This window comes from Pogona vitticeps, chromosome 1 (assembly GCF_051106095.1).
Source record: "Pogona vitticeps strain Pit_001003342236 chromosome 1, PviZW2.1, whole genome shotgun sequence".
Lineage (NCBI taxonomy): Eukaryota > Metazoa > Chordata > Lepidosauria > Squamata > Agamidae > Pogona > Pogona vitticeps.
Genome location: NC_135783.1, coordinates 24,023,418 through 24,046,146, shown reverse-complemented (window position 1 = coordinate 24,046,146; position 22,729 = coordinate 24,023,418). Strand labels below are relative to the sequence as shown.

Sequence of the window (22,729 nt, the reverse complement as noted above, 5' to 3'; positions counted from 1 at the left end):
GTGTGTGCAAAAGCTTAAGTGTGGCTCGCAGACTGATGAACAGAAGTGTGGGTGAAGAGCATTTTGGGTTAGTTCAAGCTACTAAGGATCAAAGTTGCTCTGCAACAAGGAGATGAGTGCGTAAGACCGATGTTTCTGTCCAGGAAACCATGGATCGTGACTAGAAACGTGCACACACTTCTGGTTCAGTGATTCATGCTAGTTTGTTTAGGTATTCAGGGTTTCCCAGCCTCGCCTCCACCAGCAAGTACCGACTCAGAGGAGAGGGCACTGGGAAGCGCTGAACACCTGTCTGGCCACTAAACAACCTGACATGAACTGTGAAAATCAGTGGTTCATGCCCATCTCTAATTTTGAAGTTTGGAAAAAGTGATCCAAAACTGATATTAAATGGCTCCAGACACCAGCATTTATACAGGACTTCTAGCAGTTCAAATGCTCAGGCTCCTACCTATCCCAAACACAGGTATTTCAACATGAGCACCGCAGCTCACTCCTCCCAGTGTCAATGCTTTCAAAGCACAGACCACAGGCCGTTAAGTTACATAGACATACAACTCTCACATATTTATTGATGTATGCTTATCTGTTACATCTATATCTCACTTTTCTCTAATAAGCTTGTAGCAGTGAACATAGATCTTTTCCTCTTTATCTTCACAACAATCATGTGAGGTAGGTATGTCTAAGAAAGTGCCAAAGACACCAAGTGAGTTTTATGAGCAAGTCGGAGTTGAACCCAGGTCTGCAGAGTCTCAGTCTGACACTCTAAAACACTGCATTACATTGGTGTACAAACATCCAAGAGTAGACATATTTTCCCAATTATATAAAAAGGATGTCAGACATAGCGGAATAAGGAAGTGATTCTCCATGCAAAATAGTCCTACTGTAGAAAAACAGCTTGTTTCCCATCAAATATTGTCTAACTTTTGTTGATCTTTCTTTTTAAAAAAAAAAAACCAAAGTTTTTTTTTTTAAAATATCTGTTTGGAAGTTTTGTTCATTTAAAATAACAAACCAAAAAAAAAATAAAAAAAAAATCAGGCCATAGTTCCTCTTTGTATGCTCAGCTGCTGCTGACAGTCTGCAACCTGGTTTCCTTAGCAACAAACGAAGTCTGAGAAAATCAAAAGCAGATGACAATGAAGTGGAATGGAATGGTATGATAAAGGGGAAACAGCTGCTCTTCTGCATGCTGTCTTATGTGGCCAGATTCCTTAACTGATGCTTCAGTTTCCAGCTTGTCAGTAACAGAAATCTATACATTAGAAGGGATTGGAAAAAGAATCAATAATCCTTGATAGGAGTCTGCATTAACAGGCTGCCTTATTCCTCACCAGCTGCACAACAAAAGCAAGCTTTAATTAAATCTTTTAATATTGCGCCCCTTAAAAAAAAACCTAGAAGCAGCAAACGCAGCAAACTACACATTCAAAAGGTTAATCTAGACACTAACATTTTAGGAGCTGAGGCTCCACTTAGTTTTGCTTTCAAAAGTGCTATGGGAAGTATGCATTAATGCATCTTCAGATGTAAAGGGGTTTGGACCAGGAAAAATACTTCATAAGCACATTTCTCAAATTCAAATGAAATGACAGAGGTCTCTCTCCACAGTTTATAATCAAAAGAGAATTTTCACTTGAAATACAGGCAAAACATCTCTGATAATGGTCCCAAGACTGTCATGCCCTGAAACATAACTGTGTAGACTCTTTCATGTGTCACACTGGTACAAACTGGTACTACAGCTACCTTGATCATCCTGATAGGAACATGTATATTGAGCTCTCAGTTTCAAAATCTGATAATAAAGGAGCAGAACTGGCCCTAACATCAGGCAGAGTGAGGCAGAAGTTAATTATTTAATATCTAATGTCTTTATTCTTTGCTTTCTTATAAGTAAGATGATGAAAAGATGGCTGTAAGATCTTCTGCCTCGTAAGTCCACAGACTTTGCCAGTTTCTAAGTACTATATGCTTACCATGAGGTGGGGCAACATTTGCTGCTGTGCCTCAGGCAGGAAAACGGCTTGAACAACTCCAAAAAAGATTTGAGTAGGGAAAGAATAACTGTGTATCTGTTGTGCAACATACATGACAAACACTAGGTGCTTTTCTTGAAGCAGGAGTTTTGATTCAAGGTAAGGAACAATATAAACATTTTCTATAACAGTTTCAGGAAATTCATCCATTCATTGTTTACCATGGGCAGAAGCTAATGAAAACATAATTGTGCATAATGTGGAATTCAAACATAATAATGTGGAATTCAAAGTTGAAAATCCTGTAAAAGCACTAGAAGGTTAGGATTTACATTGCTGTACTTAGAACAAAAAAGAATGACCTTGAAATCTGTAGCAACCCCAACAGACACTGAAAATGAGGTGTTTTATTTGCTAGCAAAGCAACACTAGCAACAAAGGTGAATTTATACAAGTGAAAAACATGGTCAATTATTAAAGGAACTTAAAAAAAAAGCCCTTGGGATATGGAATGACTATATGGAAAACTAAGTTTAGTTCAAGTAGGGTAAAACCACTGTCTCAACCTCACAGTTTAATCTGAACACTCTAAATGGGATTCCCAGTGTGGTGTATTGGATAGAATGATAGACTAGGACTCTGAAGAACCAGGTTGGAATTCCCACTTAGCCATGGAAACTCATTGGGGAGTGGAACTCATATAATCACTCCTTAAAGATCTCACTTACCTTGAAAGTCCAATTAGGGTTGTTATAAGTCGTTTCTGACTTAACAGCAAACACACATACACACAAGCTTTATCTTGAAAAGAATACAAACTATATGATTTTGTATTAGTTTTTTTCATGGATGCTTCCACAGGTTAGTTAATGCTAGATTTAACCCTTTCAGAACTGGACAAACATAGAAGCAAAAGATCCATGAATTCAGAGAATATTGATTGTATTTAAATTACAGTAAAAGTTTAGTGCAAATTACATACATCAATAGACACCATCACTCTAAATCTCTACTGATTTATGCTATCATACTTTCTTTTCTATCATTCTTACTTTATGAAAGTCTCATATTCATATTGTCAAGGTAGAAAACTAAATATTAAAATAAGAAGTTCAGACTGATTTCCTGTTTCAAGATCTGATCAAATTCTTACTCGGGTGTGGTTTTATATTCCCTTCATTGAAGTTTAAGAACATTTTAAGATAAATTATATCAGCTGTATTTCTAATATTGTAGAGAAATATGAATACTTCTAATGAGTTTTATATGTCTTAGAAAATTTTTGCAGTGTATCTCCTCCATCTTCCCCCAACACTGTCTTTTCTTATGTATTTATTAGATTTACAAATTCACATCCTCCATTTAGCATATGCTCAGGAGTTCTATTTATAATATGACCATGAAATTGTTATTTATTTCAGTAGCCGGGGTAAACTATTGCTTTGTTTGTAATGCACTGAACAGAACCATCCACAGTCCTTAAGACTAACCTCTACAGAATAACAGTCATAAAAATTCAATACTCTCATAAGAAGTGCAACATTAGGAATACTCACATATTGCTAAAACTTTGTCCAAACGTCCTTCAGTACCTTCATACATGATTTGGCCTAGAGAGAGTTCCTTAACGCCAATAGGACAGCCCATTTCCTATGACAAATCACAATGGTGATGAAGCAAAGGAACACCTGATATATGGATGTATATAAAAATCCAGGTTCAAATTTAGGTGTGGCATTAGCACACCAAACAGACTCTGTCTCCCAGGCAAGCTTTAGTCCTCCAACCTTCTTGCATTAATATCAGTTTACACTGTTCAACCTTAGGAAGTTCTTTCTGCCAGAAGTAATATGAAGCACTATTTTTTTAAAAAAGAACTGCCCTCTTTCTAATCCCATTTAATATGTAGCTGAAGCCACAAAACAATTCTTTCAAACAGGAGATCACTTCCAATTTTCTTGGAAATACAGTCCCAATGCAAACTTTCTAGCTCTTCATGTTAGATCACTGAGAAATGTTAAACTGGCAAGGCCACTTCTAAAATTATGCTTAATATCAGTGTAACTTTACAAAGCCTGCATGAAACTGAATTATGAATTTGTTGCTAAAAAGCATATTAAGCTCAAGACAAAAGGTTTTAATAATGCTGTATTCCAAAACAGACTAGCTTTGTTTTCTTCTTTTCAGCCCAATCATTCGCAAAATGTGGTAGGCCTAAACCCACTGAAACCTAAATCAACAGAAATTAGCCTGTTTAGGTATGTCTAACTCAACAGTATGGTGTACCCCTGACAGTATAAATACAATACGAGTAAAAAAAATCAATAATAATAAATAAATGTACAATGGTAAAATCCAGTACTTTAAACATACAAATTCTTCATCAATGAAGTTCAAATTCTGTGATAAATATGAATTACACAAAACAGCAAATGTATTCATTTTGCATTATGTTCTAAATTCAAAGCTGAGAATGCTGTTAAGGGAGTACAGAGCGGAAGGTCAGTCACATACGTGTTCCTGCCTATGTAGGCTTCTGTTTATGTGCAGAGTCTCACACGGTTTACAAGTGGGCCACACCAGAAAGGGAAAAACTGTGGTATGATTGCACACCATTTCTTTATGCAGGAGTCTGGTCAAAGTAACCCATGCTGTTCTTTAAGGAAAGGAATCTATAGCCCAATCAGGAACTACCTTTATTGGAACTACGCTAAATGTCCAAAACTGTGGATAAAGTTTTGAATCTCACAGGCATGATTTCAGTGTATAAAAAAATGAGGTCAGCTCTCAAGGAAATAAAATAGTACATAATTTTGGTATATAAATTTATGTGGACTACATGGCCAAAGATTTCAAATTATATTCCTAGGCTGTATATAAGGACAGAACTAGCTACAAAGCCGTTACATCTGATTATTACAGCAACCAATTAGGATTTATCTATTTTGGGAAATGTTTGATTTTTTGAAATTCACATATATCCAAAGCATGCATGTAAGGTTTCAGAAATCAAAAAGTGGGTTTAAATCCAGCCAACATCAAAGTGGACAGAAGATAGACTGGCAGATCTCCAGGTAATCTGTAACTGAGCAATAGAAGCTCCCTACTCTTAAGAGTTTAATAACAGGCTTCCTCATTCCCATATTATAAAATCAAGGAAGACTGGAGAAACATAACAGTACAGTTATGCACAAAAGGATGTGAGTCTGAACTCCAGTTCTGCTGCTAAAAACAAACTAGAGACCCAAACATGTTCTCAAAGGCATTTTGTTCTACAGTTATGTCTGCCTTCTTTAACCTGTCTTGTACCTGGCTTTGATTGGTGGACTTGGGAGTTCTAGTGAAGATTATAGTACATTTGCTGCACTAAGTTGTCTATATCAGAAAACTGTGCTATACAAAACTTTCAATGCCAGCTTGCAGCATTATTCAAGGTCTTAAAAGGAAATAATGTACATGTAAGTAAGCCACACTACATTAAATGGAGTTTAGTAGATATAAGGATGCAAGCATTTTCAAAACAATGTTTTGCAGAGAATTTGAAGTCTGCCTCAGATCATCTGTTGCTAAAGAAAAAAGAAACTTAGCAACAGAGGTGCACATCATGGCACTGTTTACAGAAAAAGAAAAGAGGCATTTCTGTTGTTAGACTACAATTCCCATAATTTGTTCTGGGAGAAATAGTCCAATAGCACAAAGCTGCACACCTCTCCTTAGTTGCACACTATGTTTAAACCTGGGCTCTAAAGAATTCAGATTGTCTTAACTCACCTGCAGCCGACGGCCTGCAGAGCTGACATCATCATCAAAATGTGATAAAACATAGTTGCTATATGTGTTCTCATCAGCCACTACATCCATTTCATGCATTACTTTGAGAACCTCAACTGCACCTAAAGGGAAAAAACAGATGATAAGCAACTGCAGCTATTCAGAAGCTCAATTTAGTATTCTAATAAAAGAATCGTTCAAACTATAAATTTTTGTCCTGCTTCAAGGAAAAGGGAACTTAATAGTTTTGCCAGAAGTACTTTTATTTATGTTCTATTTAGCCTTTTATTTCTTGTCCCTCAGTAATCAAGTTCTAAGTTAAGAAATCAGAAGTACTTTCTCTACAATATAAACAAAATTGCAAATCATAAACCACTTACAAACTACAGTGGTGCCTCGCATAACGATTTTAATTGGTTCCCAAAAAAAAACGTTATGTGAAACATCGTTATGCGAAACACCATTTTCCATAGGAATGCATTGGAAACCGGTTAATCCGTTCCAATAGGCACGGATTGCCGTCCTTAAGCGAAAAAACCCATAGGAAACATCGTTAAACGATACAATGTTTCCTCCATTGGAATGTATTGTAGCTGACTCAATACATTTCAATGGCTTTGCGAAGTCAATGTTTGCAAAATTAAGTGTGTCATAAAAGGGTCAAAAATGGTTTTAAATGCTTGGATTAGCTTCTGCACCCTCTAAAACGGATGCAAAAGTTAATTTGGCTTTGATCTGACTTTTCGTTAATTAATGGTGAATTTTTTTCCCCCAACTTTTGACAGCTGTCAAAATCTGACAGCTCCATTATTTCCTATGGGGGAAGAAAAAATTCACAAAAAATTAATGAAGACTCAGCAACTGTTCTAAATTCTTGGGTTCGTTAGAGGACCCCCTAAGTTGTGTGCAAACCTGATTTGGCTTTGATCTGAACTTTCGTTAATTTTTTGTAAATTGTTTTCTCCCCCATAGGAAAGCCTGGAGCTGTCAGATTTTGACAGGTCCATTGGTTCCTATGGGCCAAAAAAAAAAAAATTCACAAAAAATTAACGAAACGTCAGATCAAAGCCAAATCAGGTTTGCACATGACTTAAGGGGTCCTCTAACGAATCCAAGCATTTAGAACCGTTTTGACCCTTCTAAGACACTTTTTTAATTGAAAAAAAAAACATCGTTAAGTGAAGCAGGGGACCTAAAATCGCATTCGTTATGCGAAGCATGGTCCCAAACTTCGCTAAGCGAAAATCACCCATAGGAAACATCGTTATACGGTGCATATTATTTTCTAAAAAAACACATCGTTATGCGAATTCATCGCTAAACGAGGCAATCGTTAAGCGAGGCACCACTGTACAAGGGTTAGAGAAGTATTGTTCTTTCCAAATATAATATTGAGTTAAGATTACAAATAAATAACAAGGATGTTAACCTAATATAAGTGAAATCACATTAACTCATTATTAAAAGAGATTATTAAACCAATGCAGAAAGCACCACACCAGAAAAAATTAATCCAACATCAAGGGAGGAGTCAGAATTCAGAAGCACTGAACTCGGAACACAAAGTCTTTATCCAAGCTGAAATGTACCCAACCTTTCAATCATTTAAAACTAGAATTGTGAAAACTCCACTTGAAACACATGGTGGCCTTGGGGAGAGGGATAAAGACTAAGGACACTTGCCAACTTGTGCTACTATTGAAAGAAAAACACAATACTTCAGAGTATCCAAATGAAAATTCTCATTTGCCTCCATACATTTTAAAAATACAGGCACAGTTTGTTGCTACATCAAAGCAGGATGTTCAAGCCCCCTCGCTCCAGTCATATGTTCTGAAGATCTTGAAAAGACCTGGCCTTCAAAAGTTAAAGGAAAGCAAACTGAAGCAATGAAGTATAAGAATGCCAACCCTCACACTTCTCTGGACATACACAAAACATTATTACCAATAAAACATTTATGGGCCACTTTTCAATAAATTAAAAAAAACAATCAGTAAACAAAACCCAACAAATCTGATTAAGAAAAACAAGTGTGTGTGTATGGGGGGGGAAGCAAGTTAAAAATTATAAAAATTCAAAAGATGATCAACAAAATCATATTACAAAACTTCATATTGATGAAAAGCTTTGGTGAATAAGCAGGTTGTCTCTTTTACATGGAGGTATGTTACTTAGCATAGCAAGTTGCACTATACTACAGTGGATCCTCGACTTATGGAATTAATCCATATTGGAACGGTGGCTGCAGGTCGAAAAGTCTGTAGGTTGAGGCTCTATTGACCTACAATGCATTGAAAACCGATTAATCCATAACTGGCCATTTCTGTTCCATTTTGGGTTTTTTTCCCGGTCTGTAGGTCGATTCTCCGGCTGCAAGTCAAACCTAAATTTTGCAGCCAGAGAAGTCTGTAACTCGAAAAATCTGTAAGTGGAGGCCTCTGTAAGTTGAGGGTCCACTGTAGCTCCACTCAATCAGTGGGAATTGTGTGAGACAACTCCTCCCTAAGATCCATTGGTTCAAATAGGCCTACTCTAGCAGTAACTTATTTTAGTGTAGCAAGTCACAACTAGAGTAGACCGAATGAATCAATGAAACTTAGGGAGGAGTTGAGTCATCCAATTTCCACTGCTCTAGTGCAACTTACTTTGCCAAGTACCAAGGATATTGCTCACTAGTCACTTTCGCTTTTTGAAAAAAGGCGCTCCACACTCTTAGGGTGTGCCCAAAGGAACTCTGACCTCTACCCCCCCCCCGATTAATTCAAACCCTGGCTAGTGTGTTGCTGAACCAAGAAGCAAGCAAAAGAAGAAAGAATTTATAATCGAAAGAGGGCGTCTGAGCCCCTCACTGGAAGTCCAAGGTGCTTCTGTAACTTGAGAACACATTCCATCAATTTCAGCTGGTTTGCCAGTTGCAACAGTTTCTAGACAGTATAGGCACCAGTCTTGACTAAAATAACCCATGCTCCACTAACTGTCACCCCCCCCCAGCTGGACAACTGCCATGTGTTATGCTTGGGGCTGCTCTTCCAAGTAACTCAGAGGGTCAACTGATAGAGAGTATCCTGGTAGGCATCCTTCGGTCTCAAAAGACTATGGTATCGTGCTCTGTATGGAGGACTTGGAACAGCGTCTAGTGTGGCTGAGAAGGCCAATTCGAGAGTGACAATCCCTTCCACACTGAAGACAAATACAATCAGTCCCCTCTCCAGCTCCCTGATTTTGCTGGTTTCGGGACTGCCTCTTTGCCTCAGCCTGCTGAACAAGTGTCTCTTCAAATTGGGAGAGGCCATGCTGTATTGCCTGCCTCCAGAATGAGTTTCCCATCTGTTGAGGTCCATTTCTAAGGCCTTCAGATCCCCCTTGCAGGTATCCTTGTATCGCAGCTGTGGTCTCCCTCTGGGGTGCTTTCCCCGCACTAATTCTCCATACAGGAGATCTTTTGGAATCTGACCATCAGCCATTCTCATGACATGCCCCAGATACAGAGTATGCATGCCAGATTTTTGGCTGGAATGGCTAGGTGTATGCATAATGTGCCAGTTTTCAGAACTTCATCAGCTACCAATTCAAAACACTGCATTTGACATTTATAACTTAAATTGATTGGAACCCAAGTACCTCAAGGAGGATCTCTTTCCATCAAGTCTGCTTGCACATTAACATCCTTGGTGAGGTTCCAATACCGCTATCAAAAGGCAAGAGTTTTCTTTGCAATTATCATCAACATCATCAAAGTACAGAGCTGGAAAGGACTCTATCAATCATTAAGTCCAGCTCCTGTCAAGGAGACACAGAGGGGAATCAAACTCCTAAGCTATCCAACGGTTCTCCAGTTCTCCAATTGTTCACCTTGTCATTTAGCAAGTGTGTGGCTTTAAAAATTAAGAATTTTTAGTTGTTACTGGAGCATTTCTGTGAATGAAATATATCTGACTGTTTCTCGACAAGGATTGCTGTTGTTGTTTACTATACTTTCCAAATTCCTCCAGTCAGCATGTCTAGAAATTATAGCGGCTGTGGGATTCCTGGAAGCAACAGTATAAAACAGTGACCTGTTCAAACCTTGATATTAAGCCTGGTTACAATGAAGAACAGGGATTTAAGAGGTTAAGCATAAGCCCTTACACAAAATTTGGATTTTACAGAGGGGTTTGAATGGAGTAGAGGAGACGTGTTCCTGTAAACAAAATCAGGTCTGGACTGTAACATACATAGGACATTTATCAGTAGAAATGCACTGTGCATTATAAAAAAATCAACATCTGTTAATTTACGGTAACTGCATTATTAGAAATAAAATGATAAACTTCTATAACCATTATTTAAAAGTTACCCCCAAGACACTCTGGATAAGCACTTATCTGCAAAATCCACATAACATGCTGAATTTTATTACATCACATCTAGTTAACTAATTCTGGATTCATGTCAAAACCTATGCAGGTACTGTTATTTCTGTTAGCATAAAAATGATTTGTCAGATGCTGCAGGATATCAGATCTAAGTAGCATATGCTTTCTCCTTTTTTTCCCAAGCTGCCTCACATATTTGTTACTAAAAAAAACACAAAGTTTCCTGAAGTCCCTGTCTTTACCCTGGAGTGCCACCTATGGAAAAGTGACACTTCTATGAATATTTTATGCAGTGCACTATGGTGCAAATAATCAAATGTGAATTCCCTTTGAGCACTTAAAAATACATGCCGGCAAGTCAAACTAAATTAAAGTCGCATCATCTACTCAAGTTTGCCTTAAAACAGAACACTGACTGATTTTGGCTGAAAACTGGCAAATTTATCCAGAAAGAAATAATTACAATATAGTTTTGCTCAATACCTTTCAGATTTTGACAGTCAGCTTATGTTTCAAATTTGTAAAGTGTCAATGTTCTGTAATAAAATACATTTCGCTTGTGATTCTACAATTAAAAAAACCTTTCAGATCCACATTAGGAGAAACATTGGGTTTCAGCGCAGTTACCACAGTGAATAAGGTTTGATATATTCAAAAGACAAGAATCCAAAAGATACAGTAGAAAACATCACAAAACTATACCTGCTGGCCTTACTTTTAAGCAGATACTGTAAGAATTCTGATTTAGAATACTAGTAAGGCAAAGTGCATCACTCCAACAGTGCTTAAAGTTCCAATTACAATTTAATTATGCAGGCTACACATTGCCCTCCTCCTCATGATCTGGGAATTCAGTTTATTGACCCTGGAAGGATGGACGGCTGACTCAACCTTGAGCCAGCTACCTGAGCCTCTTGGGACTGAACTAAGGTCATGAGCAGAGTTTTGACTACAGCACCACAAACATAGTTTAAATGCATATGGTACGAAACATATACTGAACCCAGAAGTGCTGGTTATGAACAAACCTCACAGCTCCCACATGCAGTTACTTTGCTTTTCCTCTCACACAAATCAACCAAGCAAGATTATCTTCAATTAATAGCTGCTTCCTCTTACATCAGCACCAGGAAACTATGGTCAACAGATTCTCAACAAGCCTGTACCTAAAGGCACAACGTGACATCCTGGTTTCTTTGGAAACGCCACAGTTCCCCATGGCAGTTTGGATTCAATGGGAAACTACAGTTTCACCATTTCATTATTTAGACTGTACTTTTTCATGCAAGTGCCAAGGACCACAGGAAGCTGCTGATACCAAATCATCCAGCCCAGTACAGTCAACTTTGACTAGCAGCAGCTCTCCTGAGATTTCAGGCAGGAATTCTTTTCCAGCCTTACCTATAGATCCTTATTATTCTTTGGTGGTTCCCTCATCCAAGTATTAACCAGGACTGACTGTCCTTAGCTTCCTGTATCAGACAAGATCTGTGTGTTCAGTGTGTTTTAAATGAGAATTTCCTGGCTTCTTTTCTAATTCACACAAATGGCAGCTCTGCACAAATGTAGAGGGCTTGCTACTTCAGCCAGGTCACAGACAGTAGCATTCCTCTTTCCTAGTGTATATACTGAGGCTAACTTTCTCTTTAAATACTTTAGCTGTCTGCAGTCACAACTGATCATTTATGTTATGACTTTAACTTTTAAATTGATACATCAGTGAACTCATTAACCAACCCAGGCCAATTGTAATCAATAGATTGGAAAGTTAAGGTCGTTTTAGCTGGGTTATATTTTATTTCACAGTAAGGAAAAATACAAATACAGTGGTGCCTCGCATAGCGAGGTTAATCCGTTCCGGATTAACCTTCGCTCTAGCGAAACATCGCTGAACGGGGCAGGAAAAGCCATTGGAATGCATTAAACATCGTTTAATGCGTTCCAAAAGTCTCCTTTACTCACTGTTCAGCGATGTTCCAGGATGGCCGGCAGCCATTTTTGCGCCCTCCCCTTGCTTAACGAGGGTGCGAAAACGCTGTGCGCGGCCATTTTGGGGCTTCCGGCGGCCATTTTGGACCCGCCGAACAGCTGATTGGCAGGTCGCAAAGCGAAGGTCGGTAAGCGAACCGCTTACCGACCTTCGTAGAGCGAGTTTCGCCCTATCTAAAACTCGTTGAGCGAGTCCGTCCAATGCATTTCAATGAGAGAAAAAACAAAAAATCACCAAAAATTAAGGACGCCTCAGAACAACACCAAATTAAGTTTGCATAGGTTTCAAGAGATGGGCTAACGATTGCAAGCATTTAAAACACTTTTCAAACAGTTTAAGGCACTTTTACAGGAGCGAAAAGGGACATCGGAAAGGGCTCTTTGAGCTCAGTTTCCCTGCTTTTGAAACTCTTTCCGATGTTCGTTCCTGTAAAAGTGCCTTAAACTGTTTGAAACCTGTTTTAAATGCATGGCATTGATAGTCCAGCTTGTGAAACGTATGCAAACTTAATTTGGTGTTTTTCTGAGGCGTCCTTAATTTTTGGTGATTTTTTGTTTTCTCCATTGAAAGCCATTGGACGGTCCATCCAATGGCTTTCAATGGAGAAAACAAAAAATCACCAAAAATTAAGGACGCCTCAGAACAACACCAAATTAAGTTTGCATAGGTTTCAGGAGGTGGGCTAACGATAGCAAGCATTTAAAACACTTTTCAAACAGTTTAAGGCACTTTTACAGGAGCGAAAAGGGACATCGGAAAGGGCTCTTTGAGCTCAGTTTCCCTGCTTTTGAAACTCTTTCCGATGTTCGTTCCTGTAAAAGTGCCTTAAACTGTTTGAAACCTGTTTTAAATGCATGGCATTGATAGTCCAGCTTGTGAAACGTATGCAAACTTAATTTGGTGTTTTTCTGAGGCGTCCTTAATTTTTGGTGATTTTTTGTTTTCTCCATTGAAAGCCATTGGACGGTCCATCCAATGGCTTTCAATGGAGAAAACAAAAAATCACCAAAAATTAAGGACGCCTCAGAACAACACCAAATTAAGTTTGCATAGGTTTCAGGAGGTGGGCTAACGATAGCAAGCATTTAAAACACTTTTCAAACAGTTTAAGGCACTTTTACAGGAGCAAAAAGGGACATCGTTGTGCGAAAATTCCCCATAGGAAACATCGTTGTGTGAGGCGGCAAATTTTTCAGGAAAAGCCATCGTTGTGTGAATTTATCGTTGTGTGAGGCACTCGTTGTGCGAGGCACCACTGTACATTGCTGCTGTGGGTACATCCGAATGTTTTTGGAATACCTGGACTACTTCAGTTGACCTTATTCTAGAGGTACAGAAGCTCACAGCAGCTCACTCCAAAGACCATCCAGCCAATATTCTGGACTTTGTTTTACGGTCATGCACAGCCACTCCAAATTCCTATTTATTCCTAATTTAGCAATTCTTTTTCACAGCAAAACTGAACATTTCTTTCCACTGGAAATACAAATGTAAGCTTCATGCTTACTTATTTAAAACTGCAGATGTAAACTTTATTAAATAAATTTATACAAATACAGAAGGATAAAAAGATCTTGTTGCCTCTTTAAGGATAGATTCATGTGACATCTCCAATGCAATTGAAGTAATATTATGACTGCTGATTATATCTACGAAAGCCCCCCCCCCCTTTTATCTATGACTTACCAAGAGATTCCCCAACTGGGTTTAATAAGGGACACAGAACTGTTAAGAGGAGGGCAAAAAGGGAAAGCCCTACATTTTTAATGACTGAACATCTGTTCCTAACCATTAAATACTCACCTAAATGATTTTTTTTTTGTTTTAATCACTATCTGAGAAAGGCCATCAAGGGTCAGAGAGATTAATCCATATCAATCCTTTAACTGTGTGAGTAAAGACAAATTTCTAATTAAAGAGTCTAGCCTTAGAGTCTAGCAAGGCTAGCCCTCCTGGCCTTAGGAAATGTTTCTCATTTTATGCACAAGGGGTCCGCAGTTCACTTTTAGATCAAACTTATGCCACTAAAGAAAACAGTACTTACACAGTCACATTTTTCCATCTTAAAGACCAGTTCAAAAGTCATAATAAAGTCTTATTTTCTGAAGGTACACAAGTCTGTAACTCCCCCTTACTTTGACAGAAGATTGTTTGGGAAACACACAGACATTATTTTTATACTATAATTAGAAACAGGGTCTACAAACCAAGTCCAAGCTTGTTTTTTCAAGAGCTTCTTGCATAAGACACATTATAGAAAAAGAATTACTTTATTTTATGGGAGGCAGCTGTCTAGTAGGGAATAGCACACTTTCAATTAAGAGTTTCTGCTTCGTATAACTAACCATAGCCCATATACCTCAGTCATTTAATAATTTCCTTCAAAAAACTGGAATGAATAAACAAAATGAACTAGACAACCCAAAAGAAATTGTTCTGCGGAGGCATCCCATAACTATGTGGAAAAGAAACATGGCATTATCTGATGAAACAATACTGTAACTTGTTTAGTGTCTTTTACGTTAATTATATCATTTTAATTATATCATTTTCTTAGTATTTACACATACAAAATAGACCCTGTTGGAATTCAAGGTCTAAGTTTTATTGAAAACAAAAAACAAACATTCATGTTGGCATTTAATATAATTTACACAGATAGTTCCTTTATCTCAAACGTTACTGCTACCTCACTAGCCAAGTAAAATAAAAAACTTGCAAAATTCCCCAGCAATATTTTTGTTAATATAGCATGCTACAGATCCTCCCATTTGCCTGATAAAGTCGTGAGTCTTTCCACTTATAAAAAGAAAAATAATACCGTATTTTTCGCTCCATAAGACGCACCTTTCCATAAGACGCACCAATTTTTTAGGAGAAGAAAACAGGAAAATATAATCTGTTTTCTTCGCTCCATAAGATGCACAGACTTTCCACCCCCCTGTTTTGTGGGAAAAAAGTGAGTCTTATGGTGCAAAAAATACAGTAATTATTCTAGTAGCTTCATGCTGAAAGCGAACTTCTCCATGATTGGAAGGAATCTATTACAATGTGCAATGAATACTGGAACAATATAGGAATAAGAATATTGGATGTTTCTAATGCAGATGACTGATGCTTTTGTAGCTAGAGTTCAAAAAGTTTTTTTAAGTTACTCTGGTAAATGTTTCACATGCACACATCCTTCTATTCATCTAGACTTGGAATATGATTTCCCTGTAAGTGGCCAAAACACTTCTGTGTTTCTCCTTACCCCCATTTTCAGTGAACGACGGCTGGAGTCTTCTGCTACTGAAGGACGTCTGAAAGGAGATTCCAGCACTACGGATGCCACAAATCTCACAACTGCTTGTTTACTCACTCCTCATTTGCCCTTTCCAAGACTCATACAAAAAAAACCACACTTGCTGATTCTACTCATTGCAGGAAGCAGACAATCATTCAGGCATGCAATAAAATACGCAACTGGATGAATGCAGTTACAGTACGTGTAAGCCTTTCAATATTCATATCTGGGGGAAACATAACTTCTCTGAAGTCCAAGCTAAAGTTTGTTTTAGTAAATAACACTGGGTTTTTGTAATACATCAGCAACATTCTGAAATTCAGATGGCACACTAGAAGATTTGCCAATAGTCTTAGACACCTTCAGGGACCTAAAGAGTTAACAAGAACAGAATATTGTTCTATAAAGTCTTTTTTTTAAAGGGGATGGGACACTTTTATTGCCAGAAACAACTAGGGAATACTTGTTTCAGCATTTCTGCTAAACTAGAATGTGACTGTATATTTTAAAATAAAATTGCAACATGAACTGCCTGCTAAAAGCACTTTTTTGTTGTTTGTGCATTTTGTTTGTCACCCAGTGTCACACTAACAACTCTGCATCTCATTCTAAAGCACATTATCTGTGAGATAAGATGAAAAAGACAGTTTTTAATTTCCCCAAGGGGAAAGTACTTCTGTTAAAAGCATCTTTTTATCAGACTACTCTTTCTGAATTACCAGTAATGCAAACCAAAGAATTAGATATTGTACTTTAAAATTTAATATTTGTTCAATTTTTATTCATATCCTATAGACACCCCCATGTGTAACAGGGAAAAGTGTGCTAAACGCTTAAACCTACTTAAGAATCCAAAAGATTGAACATTTCAGTCTTTCAGTCAGTATGCTGTCAGCCCATGATCATTCATTCAACAATGGAGGTTTTTGTGCTGTTATTATTGTAACTAAGCCCACATTTCACTTATCACTGCATAGGAAAAAGAAAAAAGGGTCATTTCTTCTCCATTTTGAGCAAAGTCTGCATGATGTAAACTGACCTTTAAAAGCTTGCTAGATTTCAATATAATCTCACCCAAAATCATTAAGAGATAGATTGTAAAGGATATAGTTTCCTGAAATAACAAGAAACATGGCTATAGCCAAACTAATTCAACTCTCCACAAAGTTCCACTCTTAAGCCAATTTATACTGATGCAAAAAATATGAAAAAAATATGCTGAGGAAACTGCTGCTCTACATACATCACTGACCAGTATTACAATAATGTTTCAATAAGGCTACTTGCATCACACAACAGCTCTCCTCCCCTTGTTAAAATTAATTTCTGGCTGTTGTATTAACCTTCGCATTCACAGCAACCAAGGCTTGATCAAATTAGCTAACCTTGAAGATTTTTTTCTTTCTGGTGCCAAGCCAGCAATGGCCAGAAATAATGGAGTCTGATGGGCAAACCTTCTTCTTTCATAGTCTTCAACAGGGAAAAGGCCTGAGCTGAAAAGATTCAGAAAGATAGAGCATGAGCAAACAGAAGTATAAAGAGAATTAGGAAAATTTTTGAACCAAATTAAGGAAAAAAAGAGAAAATACCAGTTTTATTTGTCTGAAGTGCCCACCGAAGACAAGACTGCAGAGGTGCAGAATGGAGGTTGATTTCTTTCACTTTGTCACAAATATATTTCAACTTAGCTATAGGCTGTTAAGAAACAGAAAGTTTAAAGAATTTCTAACTTCTCACAACTACTGACATTTAACTTACCAATGAGTAAACTGGGTACATTGAACAGTCTTGAGAGGAAGACTGTGTTGCCACTGTTTGGAAGAGTGACCATAAAACCAACACATACAATCCTAACAGTGACAGGGGAGCAAAAATAGGCCCAGGTATAATTAAGTTGACCAAATTCAGGTACCTAAAGGGAAGCACATTAAGAATAATAAAGCTGACACCTGGAAGCTACTGACTAATAAGACTGGACAGTTTCAAAGAGAAAGAAACTGACTGATCTCACATGGGGATCTGGAAGCAGAATATTGAATAAAATAAAGATAGGTGCTAGAAGATGACAAAGACTTTTATCTCTTATAAGCTGGGATATGGGCATCGAGCACTATTTCAGTTGCCACTACAATTCAAGGGAAGGATAGGCAAAGGAAGATAAGGAAAGTATATTAAAAAAAGATAGCCAAAAAAGTTAAGTAGTGGTTTTCAATCCTAGGCAACCTCGATCTTCTTGGACTGCAGCTTCCAAAACCTCTCGCCAGCACAACTAATGGTGAAGGCTAATGGAAGTTGCAGTCCAAGAACACCTGGGTTACCTAGTGTTATACTGAAATTTAACCACTGATTTAGGGTGAAGAGTTTGCTTTAGGAAAGAAACAGAATTCAGACTACATCCAAATGCCCACTGACTGCAAAGTACCCTTTAATCTCCCCACTTCGGCATAGACCTTGTCTGACAATTCTATGATCTTATAACAGGACAATTGTTTTTAAGTCTGTTATACAACCTTTTAGGACTTCACTTACCATATCCAAATTTATACAATGCTGTAGTAAGAAGCCACCATGCTCAATGTTAGTTCCATTCTGGGCATCCAATGATAACCGAAAAAATGGTTTCAGAAGTTGAAAAGCTGTATCTTCCAACTGGTGCGTAATTAAATGGAGACTAAGATTCATACAGTCTACATGTTGGGGTAAAAGTGGATAAAAGGAAATAATATTATTAAGATTCTTTTTTAAAAATCAACTCTTTTTTGCATTAATGTGCAGGACAGAATATATCTCAAAGCACTTGCTATTCTTAAAGATTATTATATGAAAAATGATAGTATAATAACAATAACTAATCACAAATAATTAATACAGATAGTAGTCATCCTGCTTTTTCTTAACGCACTTTATTCTATAAGTGCTCATATGACATTATAAAAATCACAAAGCACTGGTGAGAAAAAATAGATTATTGCACTTTAATATTGACAAGACTAGACAAAGTCAAATTGTAAAGATAAGACACAAATGAGACAAGGTTTTGACAGAGCTTATAAACACATGGTTCATCTCTATACAATTTCAGTAAAAGATTAGGGTGCAACACAAAGGAATGTTACTAAAATAATTTTTTAAAGCTATGTTGGGATAGAAATGTTATGTATATTTCTGTTCTGTGGCTATTACTACTACACAGTGCCCAAGTGTGGTGTATTAAATATGGTGAATAAACATCAGCATTTAAAAAAAATCTTTTAAAAAATAAGTACAAACCAGGAAGCCAGAATTCTGGACATTTTTCTAGAACATTACCTGGAATAAAATGCTCATCGCATCTCATATTCTTCAGAATATTTTCTACATATTGAGGATATCCCGCCTTAGCAAGAGTAAAAATGACATCCATCAAGTCTTTGTCTGTAAGGCAACAGCCATCCTTTGAAAGAGTTTCCAAGGTCTGTACACAGCAAGAGAAAAAACATATAATCTGTATGAAACATACAATAGCATCATGTCTATAAAGAAAGTATTGTACTGACTTTCGTAGATGCACAGGTTTTATATGTGAAAATATGCCATCAGAACATGAAAACCACAACGAATGGGATCTAACATAGGTTTGCTTCACAAGACTATACTTGAGCAGAGTGAACCTGTAATGTATTTTGACAGAAAACTGCACATGCAAGGCAATTCCGGAAACCATTCAGAATAATGGTTTATAATATATGATAGCAGTCACTCTTAAATTCAACATAAAGGCTGGTTATTTCTGTTACAGAAGGGGTATTCAAAAGGTTCTAGACATTAAACAGCCCAAATCATTTTTAAGTGCTGTATTAACTTGGCACAAATATATCTTTTCATCTTTATGGACTTCTCCAGACAGAGAGAAAATGATTTGGAAAGCACCAGCATCACTTCATGTCTGCCATCCATTTGCTCTTAATGGAAGCCTAAAGAATACTGGTTCTGTTGTGGATTAAAATGAACAACTGAACCTGCCACTTTGGTTAGTTGAAGTCTGTAGATTTATAACAGGCAGCTCTCATAAAATCCATGGTAGAAAAAAATAGATTAATCATGACTAGAAAATCAAAGTAACTGGGACATACATTTGGCCATTAAATGATGTGATCTGTGAAAATTACAACTCAGTTCTACAATTTCCCATTGTTTCCAACACTATTCCCAATAAACATTGAGTTTTCTTTTACAGTTTATAGATGTCAAAGACAGATACACAGTTTTTCCAGGAGAGATGACTGTAGGCAGGTCCCAGAGAGATTTGTAGCATTTACAATTGCTATAGTGTAGTGAATAAAGATACTTTAAGGCCAAGAATATCAAGTAGGAAGTCTATGCCTCGCGAAATATACTGTATAGGCAACCTCAGGCAAGTTGTTCTCCTCAGCTTACTACTGAATGCCTACTACTCCAGAATAGCAGCACACTAGAATGACATTAGTTATCAGTTTAGAAAAATGCATGCAAAAACAGTGATATTAATTAAAAGAATACATATATTCCTAGGCAAAATTGTGACTCTACATTACCTTTTCAATTTTATCTATGTCACCTTTCCGGGCATAGGCATTCAACAAGGCAACATATGTATCTGGACCAGGTTCAATTCCAGTACTTTTCATAACAGAAATAATATTTTCTGCATTTTGCATATCTCTGAAATAAGATATATGAAAACGCAACAGTTATTTCAATGTATTGATATTTGAAACACAATTTTATATACAGGCTATGGGATCCATTAAATCTTATTTCATGATTAAAGCTAAACCCTAATCCTAAATGTAAACCAAGAGTCACTTCACTGACCTTCTTCATTCACTTTAATTGCTGTGTAAGAGGAAAACATGAAATATGGCACCTTTGGCAAGTAGCTGAAAGGATAAGAGAAGGGAAGAGCCTGCGAAGAATGGCTTGCCCACGGGTATGCATGTTGTTGCCATTAAGACTTCTGCAAAAGACCCCAATTGCCAAGCTACACACAATGTTAAATTGTACCACTGACTAAAGTCTTTCTGCAAATACAGTGGTGCCCCGCTATACGCTTACCGTGCATGACGTTGGAATCGCTTCATGATGAGTTTTTTGTGATCGCTATTGCGATCGCAAAACAATGGTTCTTATGGGGGAAATCCACATTACGTTGATTAGGAGACTGCTTCGTGAACCGTTTGTTCGCTATATGATGTTTTTTCCGGCTCCGCAAAATGGCTTCCCTCTACAAAATGCCTTTCCTCCCTTCTCAAAATGGCTGCTTTCCGGAAGGAAGCTTCGCCTTACAGCGATTTCAAACAGCTCATCGGTGGTTCTCTATGGGCAATCTTCGCTGGATGATGAGATATTTCCCTATTGGAACGCATTGACCGGTTTTCAATGCATTCCAATAGGAGTGGGGTTTTTTTGCTTGACGACGATATCACTTAACAGTGATTTTCCTGGGATGGATTATCGTCATCAAGCAGGGCACCACTGTACAAGAAGCAGCCATAGGGGCAGTTGGGGCAGGAGAGGCTTTCCTTCTTTAAAAGGTCCCAATATAACTTCCTCTACAACTATTCGAATTCAATCTGTGAGATATTTGTTAGGACCAAACCAGGAAAATAAAAGATTAAAACAAAGCACTTTGACACAAGAATAGTAATCCCAACCTTGGGTAAACCAGGTGTTCTTGGATTGCAACTCTCAGAAACCCTGGCCACTGTTCTACTACATTTTTCTTCACAGACATTCAAAACAGTCACAGTAGTAAGATTAAACAACTACACAAACAGAAAAAGACCAGAAAATATAAATTACCCAGCTCTCGAATGGCCCGTCACAAGAGCACTGAATACAGACTCGGTAATTGGGAGGTCTTTACTTTTCATGAAACTAAGAATATTGCTGCAAAATAAAAAACAAAATGAGTTGTATTTTTCTTCGGGGAAAAAGGTGAGAAAATACACTGCATTTAATCACTAAACTCATACTGTACAAGAAAAGTAGCCTCTTAAACAAGAAATTATGGATAAAATACCGTTTCCCCAAAAATAAGACCTAACCTGAAAATAAGCCCTAGTGCAATTTTCAGGACGCTCGTAATATAAGCCCTACCCCAAAATTAAGCCCCAGTTAAGTGAATGCCCACCCTCCACCCTTGTGCAGCAACCAGAATATGACATTACTATATCTGAATAAAATGTAGATTGTTGTACATGAAAAAAAAACATCCCCTGAAAATAAGCCCTAAAGCATTTTTGGGGCAAAAATTAATATGAAACCCTGTCTTATTTTCAGGGAAACACAGTATTTCTTACAAGATGCTCCTTATAGGTTACTGTAGTTTTCAAATATATATGCAATGGCTACAATTGCACATTACAATAAACCAAGGTTTCACATGACATGCATGTGCAACGGTCAGCCTTGAGCTCACATCCTCACCACTTCCCTCCTCTCATACAGCTAAGATGACAAATTTGAAATTTCCCTACCCCACATTTTCCACAGTGTAAAAACTAGCAAAGTTAGTGTTAGTCAGAGTTTGTCAACCTTGATGACACAGTAACTGTGGTAAACAATAAAATAAAAGACTCCAAACTTCTTCCAGCCAAAGAAGACAGGAGGAGAAGGCATAAGCCCACTATTACTGTGAATTGTTCCTGCCCGTGCATGTTGCACTGAAGCACTGGTTCCCAGTCCTGTGTGTGTGTGTGTGTGTGTGCGCGTGCGTGCGTGCGTGCGTGCGTGCGTGCGTGCGTGGGCATGAAGGGGAGCTCTAAGGGGGAAAAGAGATTATAGAATTTCCTACTGAAAACAAAACGTTTATATCAGTTAAAAATCATTTATTTTCAAACGTCACTCCAAAATTAATTTGAATGATTTCATAGGTTTTAAAGTTTAGTTTTGAATTACTTTTATTTGATGCATATATTTTTCTTATTTGTTTTGTTGGGTGCTTGGAGTGATTGTTTATTTTATTGTAAACCACTTAGAGTAACATCCCACATTAAGTCAGCAGTACTGTATATAATCTTATGGAATATACAAGTAAATAAACTACTCTTTGTATTAAAAGGAGGTTAGATGATAGCAAAGAAGGGATGGGATGGTGTAAGGTTTTCTCAAAACTCAAAAAGATGGTGTGATGTCAAAATGTTTGGGAGGGAACCATTACAATACAATCTGGCTTATTATGTGCAAATTTAGCAAGAACAAAAGACTATCCATCTCCACTAATGGTTATTTAGAAAAGCTGACTACCATTTCAGTAATTGTGCTAAAGGTTCCCACACATGTGGGCGAAGTCGTGTGTGCAAGGGGCAGAACCCCACCC

General features: G+C 37.5%; 1 protein-coding gene across 3 annotated transcripts in view; it reads right to left on the bottom strand.

Moving 5' to 3' along the window:
• Positions 1-22,729, bottom strand: part of LRPPRC (leucine rich pentatricopeptide repeat containing) — a 153,177-nt gene that overhangs the window by 105,617 nt on the left and 24,831 nt on the right. For all 3 annotated transcript variants that reach the window (XM_020800523.3, XM_020800524.3, XM_020800522.3), the window contains exons 6-13: positions 21,211-21,297; positions 19,944-20,070; positions 18,700-18,844; positions 17,920-18,077; positions 16,980-17,085; positions 16,776-16,883; positions 5,757-5,878; positions 3,542-3,635 (exon numbers count right to left, since the gene is read on the bottom strand). In XM_020800523.3, the coding sequence (XP_020656182.3) occupies positions 3,542-3,635; positions 5,757-5,878; positions 16,776-16,883; positions 16,980-17,085; positions 17,920-18,077; positions 18,700-18,844; positions 19,944-20,070; positions 21,211-21,297 (947 nt within the window). The remainder of the gene's footprint in view (positions 1-3,541; positions 3,636-5,756; positions 5,879-16,775; positions 16,884-16,979; positions 17,086-17,919; positions 18,078-18,699; positions 18,845-19,943; positions 20,071-21,210; positions 21,298-22,729) is intronic.